The sequence below is a fragment of the Nilaparvata lugens genome, chromosome 2 (genome assembly GCF_014356525.2).
Source record: "Nilaparvata lugens isolate BPH chromosome 2, ASM1435652v1, whole genome shotgun sequence".
In the NCBI taxonomy this organism is placed as follows: Eukaryota; Metazoa; Arthropoda; class Insecta; order Hemiptera; family Delphacidae; genus Nilaparvata; species Nilaparvata lugens.
In genome coordinates this window covers 76355479-76371845 of record NC_052505.1, presented here as the reverse complement: position 1 = coordinate 76371845, position 16367 = coordinate 76355479, and the positions used below count along the sequence as shown (strand labels likewise).

Here is a 16367-nt window from a genome sequence, read left to right as displayed (position 1 = left end):
GAGAAATTCATATTGACACTATCGATGCTGTTTCCAATGATAAAATAATGTTTGGAAGGCTATCAAATATTATGACGTGTATTTTTTTTTTCAATTCAATTCAATTTATTCATTCTTTGCACATTTTACATAGTTTAAATATACAAAAATACAAAAATAAATAAAGAGTACAAAAGAATGTGTAGCTCGCAAGACTTTCGTCTGTTCGCGAGCATGAGTAAGAGAATACAAAGATTGAGAAACGTGGAAAAGAAAAAATATTTATAAAATAGAATATAATAAATGACTAAGAATAGCCTAATGGTAAAACAAATTTGAAATACAGAGTGAAATGAAGAACAGTTTTTTTACAATATAAGAGGGAAAACCTGAGAAAGAGAAGAAGCACAGTGAATGCACAAGTCAACTGGTGATGAGAAGAGGTGAGTGGAGAAACATAAATTTAGAATTTGTTATAAGCTACTGCAGTAAAAAAAATCAAACTCAGTAAAAATAAATTTTTTATTTATGAGATACACGGTAGAATATTTTTTATGATTCCATTGATATTCTCTATGAGCATAATATCATAATACTCTTGGGCGCGTTAGATTTATTGAATTCCACTATTATTTAACGTCGAAATTATGTAAGACCTGTCTTTTATTATGATGTGATGCTCATATTAATGTCGATTTACTCTTGGGAAAGGTATAATTTACGCAGTGCCTTAATCTTCATTCCTAGTATTGTGAGCATGACATAAAAAGTAAAGTTGAAATAATTTTATCTTTGTATTTGTTCAACATTTATTTATGATTTCACACTAATTTTATTCCATAGACTAACTTACTATTGTTATCAAATGAGTTTTGGAATCTTCTTTCATGTGTGATTTTCTCAATCAGGCTCTCAAGGATTTGGACTACGAAGTAAGAGAGAAATTATTTGTTGAATCTTTACTTGACATGGAGTTCACAGATTCACACGATCGTGGAGTTTTCTACTGTGGTAGGTAGCACACCACATTGAGTCTCGTTTTTTCCAGTAAATTTTTCCAATACTACTGAGGTATATTTTTTATGGATTAATTTAATACAGTAAAAAAAATATTCATATTACTGGGGTATGATTTTCAATTTCCATTCTGATCTGGAGTTTTCTGAAAATACCTCACTGAATATTCAGAATTAAAAAATATCTGGAGATCATGATTAATCTCAGCTCAAGACGTTGGTACAAATGAGGCTATAACATAAAACAAGATTAAAATTCAAAATAAGGAAAACACAGAATGCCATGCGAAACAATTTAAAATCATATCTTAGCTCCAAACAATAGTAAACAGAATATTTGTGTCATATTAGTTATAAAAATCACTTGGGTAACAACATGAGTATATTAAAATTAAAGCCAGATTTTAATTTATAGTTATTTTTCAGAAATTACAAAAAAACGGGGGTTGGAACCGTTTAAAGCTTGAAAAGTGAGAGTTTGTATGAACGCAGGATTTGTTCGTCCAACACAATGTTTTCAAATGCTAATGACAATATGGTGGTATTAGTGTACGTGTTAGTGGATCATCAATTCAGCATAGTGGATAAGAATTGAAAATTTATAAGAAGCTTCTCACCGCGTATAGGCTACTGTACGGTACCCATTCAAAAGCGGTATCACAAATGCGTGAAAAATTCAATTAGTTAGAAAACTGGAGCTAAGTGAAGAGAGTTCAAAAATATATCATAAAGCATTCACGTTCTCATTTCCATTGCTTCGTTTTTATCGCTAAAATTGTCGAGTGAATTGATTGATCAGGTCGAGTGTTCAAGTGTTCAGTTGTTCCTGTATAGTGCGGAATTTGGACTGAAGATGAACAATACTTTTTTATCAAATAAGACTGATGTTATTAGTGCTCGATATAGATATGTGATTGCTGAATACCATATCCGATAGCTGTTCTATGTACCTTAATAAGTCAATTTTAGAATCAAACTCAAACAACTTGAAAATTTCTTCCACATTCTTTAAAACTATGTGTTGTTTTGATTCCAGTTTATCTATTTCTCTGCCAACATTTGTTACATGCGGCAAGTTAGTGTGGGTTTCATGGTTGTAAAGTGTGTGGATACGAGAGTGTGCTGACAATTGATAACTAGCAAGAATTGATTCATAAAATAAATCTTGATGTTTGAAAAAACAGTAAAGTTGTAATAATTTGGAGTAAAGATAGCTAAAAATTATCAGATCGAACTGTTGCCTTAACTATGAACTTGTTTATCATACATTAACGCTCATTGATGTTTGATTTTAGCAATAATGTTATTTTTGCAGATAACGGCAACTCATTTGACAACGTACTATTCTACGGCAACGAAGCAACTCTGGTTTCTTTTGACTTGATAACTTTCTGCTTCGTGGAGGTGCTATCACAAAATTATTTACTGGCAGCCATTGTCACTGGAGCAAGTGCAGCGGTAATATTCTATTTTATCATTTCGTTTAGCAATAGAACTGGTAGCCTCTTGTTTTCGAAAAATGATCAAACGAGAATTTGCATTGCTATTTATCTAAATACAAGAGTTTAATTGAGTTCTTAGCTTCTAGATAAAGGCAATACTGTGAATTAGAATTGTGAATTAATTAGAAGAATTCCAATATCAGAATTTTCTAATTCATAAAACTTCATGATTTTTGAAGTGCATACCTTCTCACTCTCTGGCTTTATAGGTCCGAGTAACTCTTATTGAACAAGGAAGTTTTGATTCTCAAAATTACTAAATGTAGAAATAGAAAGAAAAATAAAAATCTTAGTACCCTTTTTCAAAAAGGGTATTCATTTTCAAAGGGTATTCAAAAAGGGCGTCATTTTTCTTTCTATTTCTATAAAAGTAGCCCTATACAGAAAAGAGATAAATTATACTAGATGTAACTTAGTTGAACCATAGGAAAATGCTATTTTTTCTCTATAGTTCAACTTGGTGCGTAAAAGGCGAATATGTAATTTGAAGAAGATATTAATATTGGTGAATATTGGTTAGATTAAGATCTAATATTGGTGAATTAATTAATAAGAATGAATGTTGAAGTTAACATTTGATATTCACATAAAATAATTTCTGAATAATTATGTTACGAAATCAAAATAAAAACACGATGTACTAGCAATTTTGTTTCACATAAAATAATTTCTGAATAATTCTGTTACGAAATCAGAATAAAAACACGATGTACTAGCAATTTTGTAAAAATAATGTTTCATGACTTCTGTGTGCTTTCGTGATCCTAGTTATCTATCTGATCAACTTGAACTAGAATAAACAGCTTGTCCAATACCTACCTTTCCCTTGATAATCTTTAATACTCATGTGAATCGGAACCTCATTGAATTATGATCAGTTCATTTCAAGCTATTAAGATAACGCAGGATAAAAATTGTATGTGGTATGGCATGCTCCTAATTAGTATTGAAAAAGAGAAAATAATGCTATGCCTATTTTCTTCTTTCAATACATTTTTTGCTTTCTGTTACAGATACTGGCTCTGGTTCGCAAAATAGGAGGCAAGAAAAATTTGGCCAAGAAAACATTGATAGATGAACGTTTCTTGATATGAAAATATTATAATATGGAGATAGCGTTATTGTGATTATTAAAATATTGCATCAATAAACAAAGTTTCATTTAATGAAATAACCAAATTTTTCAAATAAAAATACCTTAAACTGAAACAAAAGTTGATATACAAATTTGTGAGTAAGATTTCCAGATTACTGGTAAATACGTAATTAATAAACAAAGTTTCATTTTTAATGAAATAACCAAATTTTTCCAATCAAAATTTCTTCAACTGAAACAACAGTTGATACAAATGTATATACACATATGAATATAGAAATTTGTGAGTAAATCTGGGTTTACACAAGAGTTATTAACAAAATGTATATTAGATTGAACGGAACTTGACAAACACATATGTTCATCTTGTGTATGATAAGATGTGTTCAATCTAATAGAATCTATAAGGATTAAGTTATGACCATTTTGTTATCAACTTTGATGTAAACGCAGCTTGAGATTTGTGAGTAAGATTTTCAAATTAGTATGTACTATAATTTTCAAATAATTAATATATTCAGAAATTTAGGAGAAAAATGTATCGTTTTGTGGTCCAGGGCATTGAATTTGGAGTGGATGTTGATCCAATATTAATCTTGTATGTCTCTGAAACGATTTTTATAGGGGCAAGAGTTGACAGTTTACATGGCTTGGAAGTTATTGGTTTTCATCCACCGCACCGTAGGACAAGGAAGGGTAGGCCTGCTGGTCTTCTAGGTACTTCTCTAGTCCCTATTTGATTCTCTCTCACTCCCAATTTTTTCAAAAAGTGAGTTAGTCTTATTTTACCCGATAGATGAGGCATACAATACAACATATAAACTCATATTGCATAAAATTGTTTTGATAACTCAAAACTCCTATTGCTTTTTCATTCCATCATCATGTCTCAAACTATGGATCTATTATCTGCTCATCAGATGAAACCGTGTGAATAGTAGAATTCTCCTGTTATCAACAAAACACAGATGAAAGCCCAAATGAGCCGAGGTACTAGGTTGGAAGTACCTCTAAAATAAGCATTTCATCAGCCTCCATGAGAAAAATAATGTTTTAAGAACAAAATTAAATTTATGAAAATTCAGTTTTACTACAAACTTAAAAAAATGATGGGAATTGGATTTGTTTGGGATGTTGTATTAAATTCCCCAACAGAGAATCATATAATTTTTATTCATCAATATTATATAATAAGATTTTTACAGTATTATACAATTGTGCAAAAAATATACAACTTATTTACAATTTCGTATTACCTACAGTCACATCATCAAATATTAATTTGACAATACATTTTTATGAAACAAATTCAACAATGATAAAAGTATTGCAATGCTATAAATAGTTCAGAAGGATTTTCTGAAAATAAGAATATTGTATACAATATAGTTATTTTAATTAATTATACCATTCAAAATTGCTTTATTGCATGAGACCGAGGAGATTGTTTGAAAAATTCATAAAATCAACTGATCGTGCCACACTATTCTTGTCACTCGTAGAATCATTAGAATATCTTATTATTTGCATCATGTTCCACTCAATTGAACTTCTATTTACCATATTATTTTTTAAATCAATATTTTTTCAGTACATTTTTCTCCTCATGATGTTACTATATACTCTGAATAAAATAAGTTGTGACTTGGAGAAAATATCCGTGTTGCCAAATACAACTGAATGTATCCAAATTGACATCTCTGCATCGACTTTGTTGTTCAATTGAATACATATAGGTAATCATTGTTATATGTGATTGCATGAAAAGATTGAAATTTCACACTATTAAGCAATATGGATATTTTGTCCAAGTCTCAACTTATTCTATACAGACTGTAACTACATCATTTCTAATATAATGAGTTCATCCTCATTACTTGATTTTTATAATTGAAAATTCTAGAGATTTGTAGAAAATCTAAGTTTCTCATAGTGAAACTTGTTGAAAATTATGCAATTTTTCTTGGTGTTTCAGGTACCTTAGATAATTCATTGGAATTGCATAGAATATGCATTTTAAAACATTCACACAGTTCTAATTTTCTCTAGACATTGCAATATCTATTTAATTGGTACATAAATGATTCATCTGTATGAATTTATATCCAATATTCACTAATAGTTCTTTCTAATTGTTTAATTTGTGTGATATCAAAACTGATTCTACTCATTCTTTGTTCATCATTCTTAAAACAGATATTTTTTCTCTTGTAGAAGTGAAATAAATGTCATCAGAGATTAGTAATTCCATAATGATCTATTATTGTATTTCCAATGTGAATATACACTTATAAATTTCTACAAAACGTCTTTCACATTCTGATTATCCTGAACAGGTTATAAACCTTGCGACTCAATTGTCCCATGGTGATCTTATCACCGCAATCCCCCAAAATATAGGTTATGCAACATTTCAATTTCAACTCTTACTAGTACATGTAAAAACCACTACATAAATTTAAAAAGAAAATGATCACCAAGGATGAACATGTCTATGCAAATTATTCTATTCTCAGTAGCTTACTTCAGCATATTTTGCGAGACACTGGTAGAAATTTATGGAATTGTAATGATTTTACATCATAATCGGCAGTCATTTCACGTCATAAATATTCATTTAATAATCTCAAGCTTTAGTTATTGACCAACAACCGCTAATAAGGACTTAAAACTCTTATTTGAAGTGTGAATGAATATAATAAAACTATTTTTATCATAAATTATAGATACAGTTTTAAGATAAATACTTTTGGTTATCATTAGTGTTGTAGTTAGCTACTGGAATTGAGTTATGAATTACAATGCCACTCTACCTTTTTGAAAGTATTGACGTTTTATATCCATATAATTATATGATAGCATGTAGCATAAATATTGCTTCCCACATTATATTCTACAGTATTTCTGATCCTGTCTTTAAATATTTTTCCATAGAAAATAAGTCAACTAGAACAAATTGATGTGGCAGAATGTTTGCTCAATATTGCATTGTTGCATGTATTTCATGGTGAAATAAAGTGTTTATTCTTGATTAAAAGCGTTCCGCAATCTTAAACCATCTGAATTAACAATATTCTTGCGTAGCGTTTTTGGATTCTCTTATAGTAGGTAGCTGAAAATTGTATGCTTTTTTTATTTAAATAGAAATGGACCCTGTACAATGGATATAATAATGGTCCCTGAGGGTTTTTATCAACAGTGATTTTGGGAACGGTCCATAGTTATAATATTGTAATTCGTCGTTCTTCATTAAATTACAATGATTCTATTAGGTACATAATATTTATGATATTTATTCAAGTTTTTCACCTCATGTTAATATTTATATTGATTCTCATTTTTTCCCGAGGTACATGAATGATTTTCAATTTTTATCACTAATAATATTTTATCTATCGTATACGGTACGGTACTTAGTTTTAGTTTGACAAACAGTAGGATTTTCATATTTTGATCCGTTAAGATAATCAAATTAGATTGATGATTCCTTAAGATCACATATACATGGTTAGTATATTCTTGCTTTATCATATTAGCTTATTATTTATCTACTTAACTAAGGAATTTTGTTTGCTCTTCGCGGTCGATGAATATAAATACTAATTTATAGATAGAGATAGGTAGAGATTAGGGATTTCCATTTAGGCTGTTTCTCTGTCTAGTATTGTGACATTCTTGTCTGAACATTATTGATTCAACAACCAGGGACAGTGGATATTGTCAGAAGCATAATTTTGTTTCATTGTCGATTCACTTATAGGTATCGTATACGAAACTATAGAATCTATAGATTTTGATATTTGATGTATGGAAGAAAGAAAAATGTCGAGTTTAACAGATCAACTTGATAAGGGTTAATACTCTTACAACTTAAGATGATACAGTATGATGATGTATTAAGATGATGAGTTGAATTATCAATACATTTCACATCTCAAGATGTAGTATTATAAACAATTAAAATTAAATCTTAAAAATGTTTGAACAATATAATTCAAATTCCTTACAAATAATATTCACTTATTCATGAACTTTCTACAAGTTGAATAACTTCTCATGAAGGATTTTCATATTATTGAATCAATGAATTTCCTTTTCAATACAATAAATTTGTTTAATCATAAAAATGAATTTCATGAAATGAAGAGGATCACTTACTCCAACATCCCAAAATGCAAAGCCAGAATGATGTCCTGCTATTGACTGAGAATCAGCTGCTGGTGAGAATTAGCCAATCGAAATTAATCAAAATGGAGGGTAATATAGTCTCTGGTGGAATTAATGTAGCCTATTACTGGATAGATAGTCTGGTAGGATGATAAAATACTGTTTTGTCTTTTCATTCACACTCATCACATGGAGCTATAAGGAAAATTGATTGAATATAACCATTCAACGACCCTTGAAGCTTTACTCTCAAGTTTGAAAAACTATGGAATTTGATTAAGTAAATACATCTGAAGCGAAAATTCATGATTGGTGCTTCTTGTCAGAATAAATATGCAGTAGTTATAAAGCTATAAGCCATTTTTTAAGGATGTATATTTTTAAGGAAATACAAGTTCTCTCAAGAATCATTCTATGATTCGCTGGTGCTGAATAAGGTGCTCCAGCATCTGATTAGCTTCAACTTCATGGGCACTGTAGCTGAATCAGTACCTAAGTAATTTTTTCACTTTACCATTTGCTCATGTGTTTGATGAAAGTTTTTGAATCTCTATAATATGGAAACGTTGATCAATGTTTGATTGCTCAAAGAAAACAAAGTTTTGTAAAATTATAAAATTAAATTACGCTCACTTCTTATATCATAAGGCTATAAAAATACAGATCGTTCATTAGTGTAGGGATGATTTTTAGGTACGGTAAGAGTAGGCCTACAGTAAAGCCCCGCACACACATATCAAATCAAATCAAATCAAATTCTTTATTATTCCAAAATGCACAGTTACAAAAAATATGACACTTGAAAATTGGTTACTGGAATACCTCTACAAGACTATACGTCTGTGTGTAGGGGTGAGTTCTCGGTAGCCAATTTTTAAAAATATAAAAGGAGTAGGATAGCAAAAATTGACCAAACTGAGCTAAAGAAAAAATAAAGGATAGGTTTTAGTGCATATAAACAGAATGAAGCAGGCTTTCAGACATTTCCCACCCCAGGCAGTAGAGCCACTCTCGACCCTACGCTTGTAAACAGCAATACTGCATTCGAAGTCTCTCATCTCTGCAGGCAGATTACGATATACCATCTGAGCCAGGTAGAATGGTGTTTTCAGCTCCACTCCGTGAACCACCCGCGGCGTCGCAAATCCATAATTCAATCTATACCGAGTAGGATAGGTATGGAGAATTTCTGGCAAAATATTATGACTATTGTTCTTAAGGTAAATTAATAGAGATTTTATATACAATTGCCTTATGTTTAAAACAGGAAATTCTGAAAATAGTTGTATAGTTGGGTATCGGTATTGTTTGTTCAGGGCTGTTTTAATTATTTGTCTTTGCGACACCGCAAGCGGCTCCAGGAGAGAAGGTGACAGTCCTCCCCAGATGAGAATACCGTACTGTATGATAGACTGAACGAAAGCATAATAGACAGTCTTACAATGTTGCAAGCTCAGTACTTGGCTCAGTTGATTGAAAGCATACAGCAATCTTCGGAGCCTCTGCTTTATAAACTGTATGTGTGGACTCCAATTTAAGTTGTAATCAATTACTATGCCCAGATACTTGTATTGGTTTACTCTTTCTAAGATTTCACAGTTGCACACGGTAGAAGTTGGGTCTCCACATGAGTGAAGTTTCATGACTCTGGGGCCTGGATCTTGCTGACCACGGGTTACAATAGGCATGTACTTGGACTTACTCGTATTTATGGTCAAACAGTTATGGTCGAACCAGCTTTTTATCATAGCTAGGTCGGTTGTTGCATTTTTGAACGCCTCATCCCACTGCCTACCTGTAGAAACCACCGCTGTGTCATCAGCAAATAAAAAAAGTTTACTGCTGATGTTCAGCAGCGGTAGGTTATTGACATAGATCAAAAAGAGTAGAGGCCCTAGAGTACTCCCTGAACAACTCCGTAATCAACCTTTTCCAGGCCACTCATATTATCATTAATTTGGACATATTGCAACCTGTCCTGTAGATAACTCTTGAACCACTGTAAGGAGGTCTGTTTGAGTCCAATCATTTCCAGTTTTATCATGAGTTTCTCCCTATCAACAGAATCAAAGGCTTTTGCCAAATCAAGGTAAGTAATTATCAATTTATTTTTATTTTAATATTTTCAGTAATATGTTTAGATAGGTCAAAAAACGCGTCTGAACAATTTTTTGATTTTTGGAAACCATATTGTGATGTTGATAAAATATTATTCTCGGTCAAATATTGCATTAATTGGTTTTTCACACATCTTTCTAGTATTTTGAAATTATAGCTAGAAGAGAGATTGGACGGTAATTACTGTAATTGGTTTGGGGCCAGATTTGTAGATAGGGATAACTTTGGAGATTTTGAGTACATCTGGAAATTTGCCTGTTTGTAAACTCAAATTAATTAAATAGTGAATAGGGTGTATGAGTGAGAGCACGTTTTCTTTAATAACTCTTGCAGGAATCCGGTCATGGCCTGGTGCGCTGTTTCCTCTCATGCTGCCAACCACCTGCTTGAGTTCTTCTTGTGTGACACATTGAAACTCAAACCGAGACTCGACAGCATGATAAGAATCGTTTACTGCTGGCTCACCCCTGGGAGTAATACTATCAGCCAAACACCTCCCCACAGAGGAGAAGAATTTGTTGAAGCCATTACTAACATCTGAAACACTATGTTGTCCTGTGGCTTGCCCATCCTGTATAAGCACTTTTATAGGGAAAGAATTTTTCTGAGTAGGTCTTCCAGATATTTCATTTACAGTTGACCAGAATTTTTGGGATTGTGGGAGGCTTCATCTATTTTGTTTTTATAATAATTGTATTTTGCAAGTTTAATCAAAGAGTGGAGTCTATTCCTGTATTGGAGAAATTCGTTTTTCAAGCTGATACAGAAGGGTTGTCTATTAAATTTCTTTTTTAATTTATCCCGGTGCCTGATAGATTGAATTAGACCAATGCTGATCCATGGCTTCAATTTTGTATATTTTGCAGTAACCTGAATTCTTTTAGTGTTGGTTTCTATAGTTTTCTGGATAGTTTCAGTAAACAGACGTGTTGCCACATTCACGTCCGTTTCGCTAGTAATTGAGTCCCAGTTCTGCAAAGAAAGAGAATTATTGATTGATTGCCAATCAACCTTTGAAAAATACTCATCCTTATTTGTGTGCTGTGTTTCTTATTAGAGAATATATTCATACATATTGCGTAGTGGTCAGTGACAGCTGTTGAACTATTATTGTAGAGGCTTGAAAGGATTGTGGTAGTCTTATAAATAGTGGTCTATACAAGTACCGCTGGCCGGCCTAGTCACCTTGTCTATACTAGCTGTTAGTCCTACTTCGTTCAACACATCAATGTATTTCTCTTCCAGCGAACCCGGAAACACATTTAAAATGTCACAATTCAGATCTCCGGCTATAATTAGCATTTTCCTATTTGTTAAAGAATTGAGATGATTTTCGAGAGCTATATAGCTTCGATATCGATTTTTGTTCGTACGGTATTTTGCCGTACTTATAAATTCTATTATATTAAACAGATGATTTCAAACAGATGATGTTTGTCAAGTTCTGTGTAATCTGATAGAATTCATAAGGACGGCAAAATATCGTACCAAAGACCTTAAAGAGATATAGACCCACAATGCCTATGCCGTCCCAATGATAGCTCTTACTTGAAATTGAAGGCCGCCATTGGGGTATTTTAGCACGAGATATTATATATTATTTATTTGTAGTACTATAGATCACAAAGGCATTGGTGGCATTGGTATGTAATAATCTTATGGGTTGCCCCCTCAATGGCGGATTTCAATTCCAAGTACGACACTAGCGCTGCATGTGAGTCTATGCATCTTTAAGGTCTTTGTATCGTACGAACAAAAATCGATGTGTGCTTGGTGCTTAACTATATTACTATATTTTGGGTACTATACTGTAGGTAAGATCAATGGAAGAAATCTGAAGAAAATAAAGACTTCATTATTCCTAAGATTTCATTTATTTCAGTGGAATAAATCTTCGATGTATTTTTTTGCAAAATGAACTGGATAATAATAATAATTATAATTATTATATCCACTCAATATAAATCAATATTTTCATTCACTCAATATTACAAATATCTTATAGCTCAATATCAGTTTAGACGGTACCTATAAATTATTGAAGGTTCATCATGATCATCAGTGTATTGCAGTGATAAAAGAGTGGAAGAAACACTGAATACCTGTGATACAAGAACTATTTTCACTACCTACTACCGTATATAGGGCCTACTATAGTCTATTGTAACGTAGCTTCAAGCATAAAGTAAGTAAATATTCTTTATTTAATCTATGCTTTAAGGTAGGTATATGACAGATCTATTTATCTTGAAGTACTGTAACCTTCGGTAACCACATATATAAGAAATATTTATTACGTCTCTGATACAAAGATATTCATGATCAAAAATGTGTAGTGGTTAACTATAAAGGGCAAATCATCCATGATAGGAGGTAACAATTCATTCTTTCGTAGTGTTCGAGAAAGTATAGGGTGAGTTAAATTTTGCAAAATTTGAAAAATGTTTGCTTAAATTTTTCCATTATTTAGAAGCACAGTTGAACAAATGACTTTTTCATGAGGACGCTGATAGAGTGCGTGATCATCATTTGAACTGGAAAGTCTGCTCACGATATCTGGACTACTAGGACTTCCGTTGTTTCCCCGGGAATCGACGTTACCAAAGAAACATTCCCTCTACCTTTTTCTAGTTGTTCCTTATCAGTCTTCTTTCCCTGTTATTCTTTATTTCATCTTCTTCTTCCCAACGCCAGTGCTGTACACCGGTACCATTCAAATGGGGTCAGCGTTTTCATCTTTGATTTCTTAGGCTTCTCCATTTCTTCCAGGGCGTTTTCCGATTCCAACTTTTTCCTTCTTCACTCAATCACCTCATCATGACTGAGGCTATCACCTCCTTCTTTTTCAATGTTCACTCCTACTTTTTCAACCTCAATCTGCTCCAGACACTCCCCCCCCCAATCCTTCATCATCTTCTCCTCCCACACGCTATCAGACTCGTGCAGCCTACTTTCCGAAATTTTCTAATCAATGGACCAAAACTTTGGAGATGACTGAAAAAAAAAACAGCTCCAATCTCAACTACGCAGCCTGCGGTAAATGAGGCGGCGATCGCTTAAAAAAGTGTTAAATATTGTCATCTCATCTTCAAAGTCATGTGAGGAGAACTATAATCGAGCACTTCTATATCCATGTATTCATTAGTAAATTCATTGCATTTTGTCCATTCGTTTAGTAATTCTATGCTTAATAAATATATGAGAATTTGTATGACAAACATATCATTATATTGCATTTTTTCAAAAAGTCAATCCATTTACCAATTACGACTTTATCATTACCAGTGATTGGCGATAGTATTAATTTTGTAATTTCGATTTTCGATTATTATGCAAAAAATAATAAAAATCCAGAGGCTCGGTTTCGAATCCCAGCCTCGAGTTATTTTTCTTGGGCCACTCCCGTGTTTCTAATGGGCACGTTAAGTCGTCGGTCCCCGGCTGGCTATAAAGCAGTTGTTAGGTCATGTCAGAGGCCCTGGAATTGATCAGTTGCGACCTGGAAACTCTGACACCAGACCTGAGCCAGCCAGGTCACTCGATATTTATTTATTATGCAATGCAATGCATGCTAAGAAGTTAACATAAAAGTTTAAGGGTAGTATTATAAGTTATTTCATTCAAACATCTCATCATTATCTACATTCAAAACTATATTTACAGTATTGTGATTATAGGCTACACCTTATTTAAACGCAGTTTGACACATTAAAAAATTGCAAATTGATTAATTTCATTATTATATTTTTATGAATGAAATTCATGACAGGATCACTGACAATGTTAATCGTTGATCTAGAAAATGTATCCAAACTATCGATCAGGTACAATATTGATAAAAATATTTTTCAAGTCTGAAACTTTGAAATATTATTCTCATAATCAGATCTTACTTATCACCATTACAAAAAAACAATGATTATCATGATCATGAAGAGAGGAGCTATGCAAGTATGTTGATGATTTCATGAGAGATGAAGAGTGATTTGATGAACGTATTCTATCAGTCCACTGCAGCCTTATAACACTAGTAGATTCTCACAGGATTTTGCTTTTCGCTTGATACCTAGCAAATGTTTTAGAATCCTTTTTCCACTTCCCATGCGCACCTTCTGTCGTTTCCGCTTCTTGTGCATCTGGTCCCTATCACGTCGCGGATTCAACTTCACTTGTGCCAAAATGCCGACTAGCAGTTCATCTACATTGTGATCCAAGCCACTCGATGTTTCAATGAATTTACAACTGCAGCCATTGGCTAGTTTTCTGCCCACTGCAACAAACGCAAACACCATTGGTTATTAATGAAACAGTTTTTCTATAGCAGGATTCATTACAACCACTGCAGCAAACACAAAAACCATTGATCAGACAATTTATTTTGGTAGGATTTATTACAATCCTGCCTAAACCATAATTATGTGGATCGTGAACTAGAGCTGATATTGATCTGTATAATAATGTAAGAATTCTACATCATAAAAAGGCATTTATTGCTTGATTCAAATCATGCATTCTTGAAGACGGGTGAGAGAGAAGAAAACTTCAGCGTCAATTTTCCATCGTACTCAAGAAATATTATACACTATTCAGGGAAACTTTGAAGTAGTAAGAGTTTACTCACTGTTCACTACAGTGATGACTGTTCTATCATCTACTGGCATCTCCAAACTCCAAGTATAAGGATACCAATTAACTAACAGAGAGTGAGTAAACACTTTCTACTTTAAGAAGAAATAAATGAATCATCAACACCTTATACTCTAGGAGGTTTGCTGTTCATCTCTATTCTTTTTAGGTGAACAACATGATCCTACCGAGATCCGCTTTTTCACCTTCTTAATATCCAAGTTACGATCAAGTTATGATGTATCACAATCATTTTTCAGTTAAGAAAAAAAAGATAAATCACGTCCATACAAATGAACGTTTTTTGATTCGTTCTATAAGTAGGCCTATCAATCCAGAGGCTTTTCACCTTCCTAATATCCCAGTTACGATCAATTTATGAAGTATCAGGATCATTTTTCAATGAAAAAAATACGTCTATATAAATGAATGTTTTTGGATTCGTTCTATAAGTAGGCCTATCAATCTAGAGGGGTTTCACTGTTCCGAAGAAGAGCATCAATAAATTAGAGAGGAACAAATAATAACCAATCACTGATTAATAACTCTAAGGGTTAGTTATTATCAAGGTGTATTTTATGATAATCAAGGATGTGAATCAAGGACTTGATAGTATAATTTCAAGGGCAGTAAGCCCCTATTAATTGACAGGCGAATAATTATTCTGTTTACAGACCTCTATATACCGGTACCTAACAAGCTGGCTCACCTCGCTTTCAACCAATCTATTCAATGGTAGAGTAATAAGCTCTCAATCACTCAAAGTGAACAAGTCATCAACTAAACAAGTATAATTGGACCCTACAAACATGATTTATGTGTGTCTCAAACATCTCCTCGTAGAACCTGAAGTGTCTATCGAATCATTTTTTTGAAAAGTCCTACAATTGCATACACTTAAAGATAAAACCTTCTGTATCAATTCATCTATTATTCATCATCCACTATAAATATTTAATAAATTCTAATAATCTTATGTTTCCATAGATGACACAGTATAGAAAAATTGGTTGATCTACAGAGTCTGTATTCAGAATCTGCATTCCCAAGTGAAGAATGAACGAGTAACAGTAGAAGATTTCTAAAATCTTAGGTTTCCCAACTTTCCTCCATTTCAATTTCCAAGCTGTTCTTTAAAAGCTGTTTTTTAAGGTTCGACTCAAATGGAATAGGATCCTGTTGTACTCGACAGTTGATTTTGAGAGAGAACGTTTCTGAAAAAGACAGCAAGAGTAATACTCTATGATACATTACACCATTATCCTCATAACAGCTTCATTTTGATTTTGATGTCGTACTAGCACTTTTACTCTGTCCCAGTTATTTTATATTTGAGTATAATATCTTTATTTTTTTTCATTCTACTTCCATATAGATCTATTCCGACACCCTTATGAAACTTCACTCCTTCATTCGAGCCAATTTAAATCAAGCTGAAAATTGCAAGTTCTATAGATGAATTTCATATGAAGATCTATGAAAGTTATACAAAGAAAAAAAAATTTTTCCCAGTATTGTACATGATTGTGTTTCAGTTTCACGAGCTTATAGAATTCCCATGAATCCTAAAATTAGAGGCAGTCGTACTCGAAGCACAGATTTATCACTCCATTCTTCTCATTTGTTTTAAAAACACTGTATGTTAACTCATAATTGATATTTTTTTGTAAATAATTTCCAGTTCAATATCCTCTAAATAACATAATTGGAGCGAAGAATGAAACTAGTATGTAAGGTTGAATTAAGTTCAATATACGTTGTGAAGAGCAACAACTTATCCCACCGAATAGTTTGACGATTTTTTACTTTCTTCGCCCTATTACCATAGGTAAGGAAAGTATTGCTTTCCAAAAAATTTAAGGA

General features: G+C 32.5%; 2 protein-coding genes across 4 annotated transcripts in view; one reads left to right on the top strand and one right to left on the bottom strand.

The window, feature by feature from the left end:
• The window catches only part of LOC111059807 (meckelin), a 31762-nt gene extending 28116 nt beyond the window's left edge, over positions 1–3646 (top strand). The window contains 3 exon segments of the mRNA XM_039420192.1: positions 888–990; positions 2311–2453; positions 3511–3646. Of these exon segments, the coding sequence (XP_039276126.1) occupies positions 888–990; positions 2311–2453; positions 3511–3591 (327 nt within the window). The 3' untranslated portion in view covers positions 3592–3646.
• A 7980-nt stretch (positions 3647–11626) lies between these two features.
• LOC111048342 (ras-related protein Rap-2a) overlaps positions 11627–16367 on the bottom strand; it is a 101510-nt gene continuing 96769 nt past the window's right edge. For 2 of the 3 annotated variants that reach the window (XM_039421748.1, XM_039421747.1), the window contains one exon: positions 12265–13987. In XM_039421748.1, coding sequence (XP_039277682.1) covers positions 13898–13987 — 90 coding nt within the window. In that variant the 3' untranslated portion in view covers positions 12265–13897. Of the gene's footprint in view, positions 14149–16367 lie in introns of all 3 variants that reach the window. The other variant, XM_022334219.2, reaches the window with a different exon arrangement.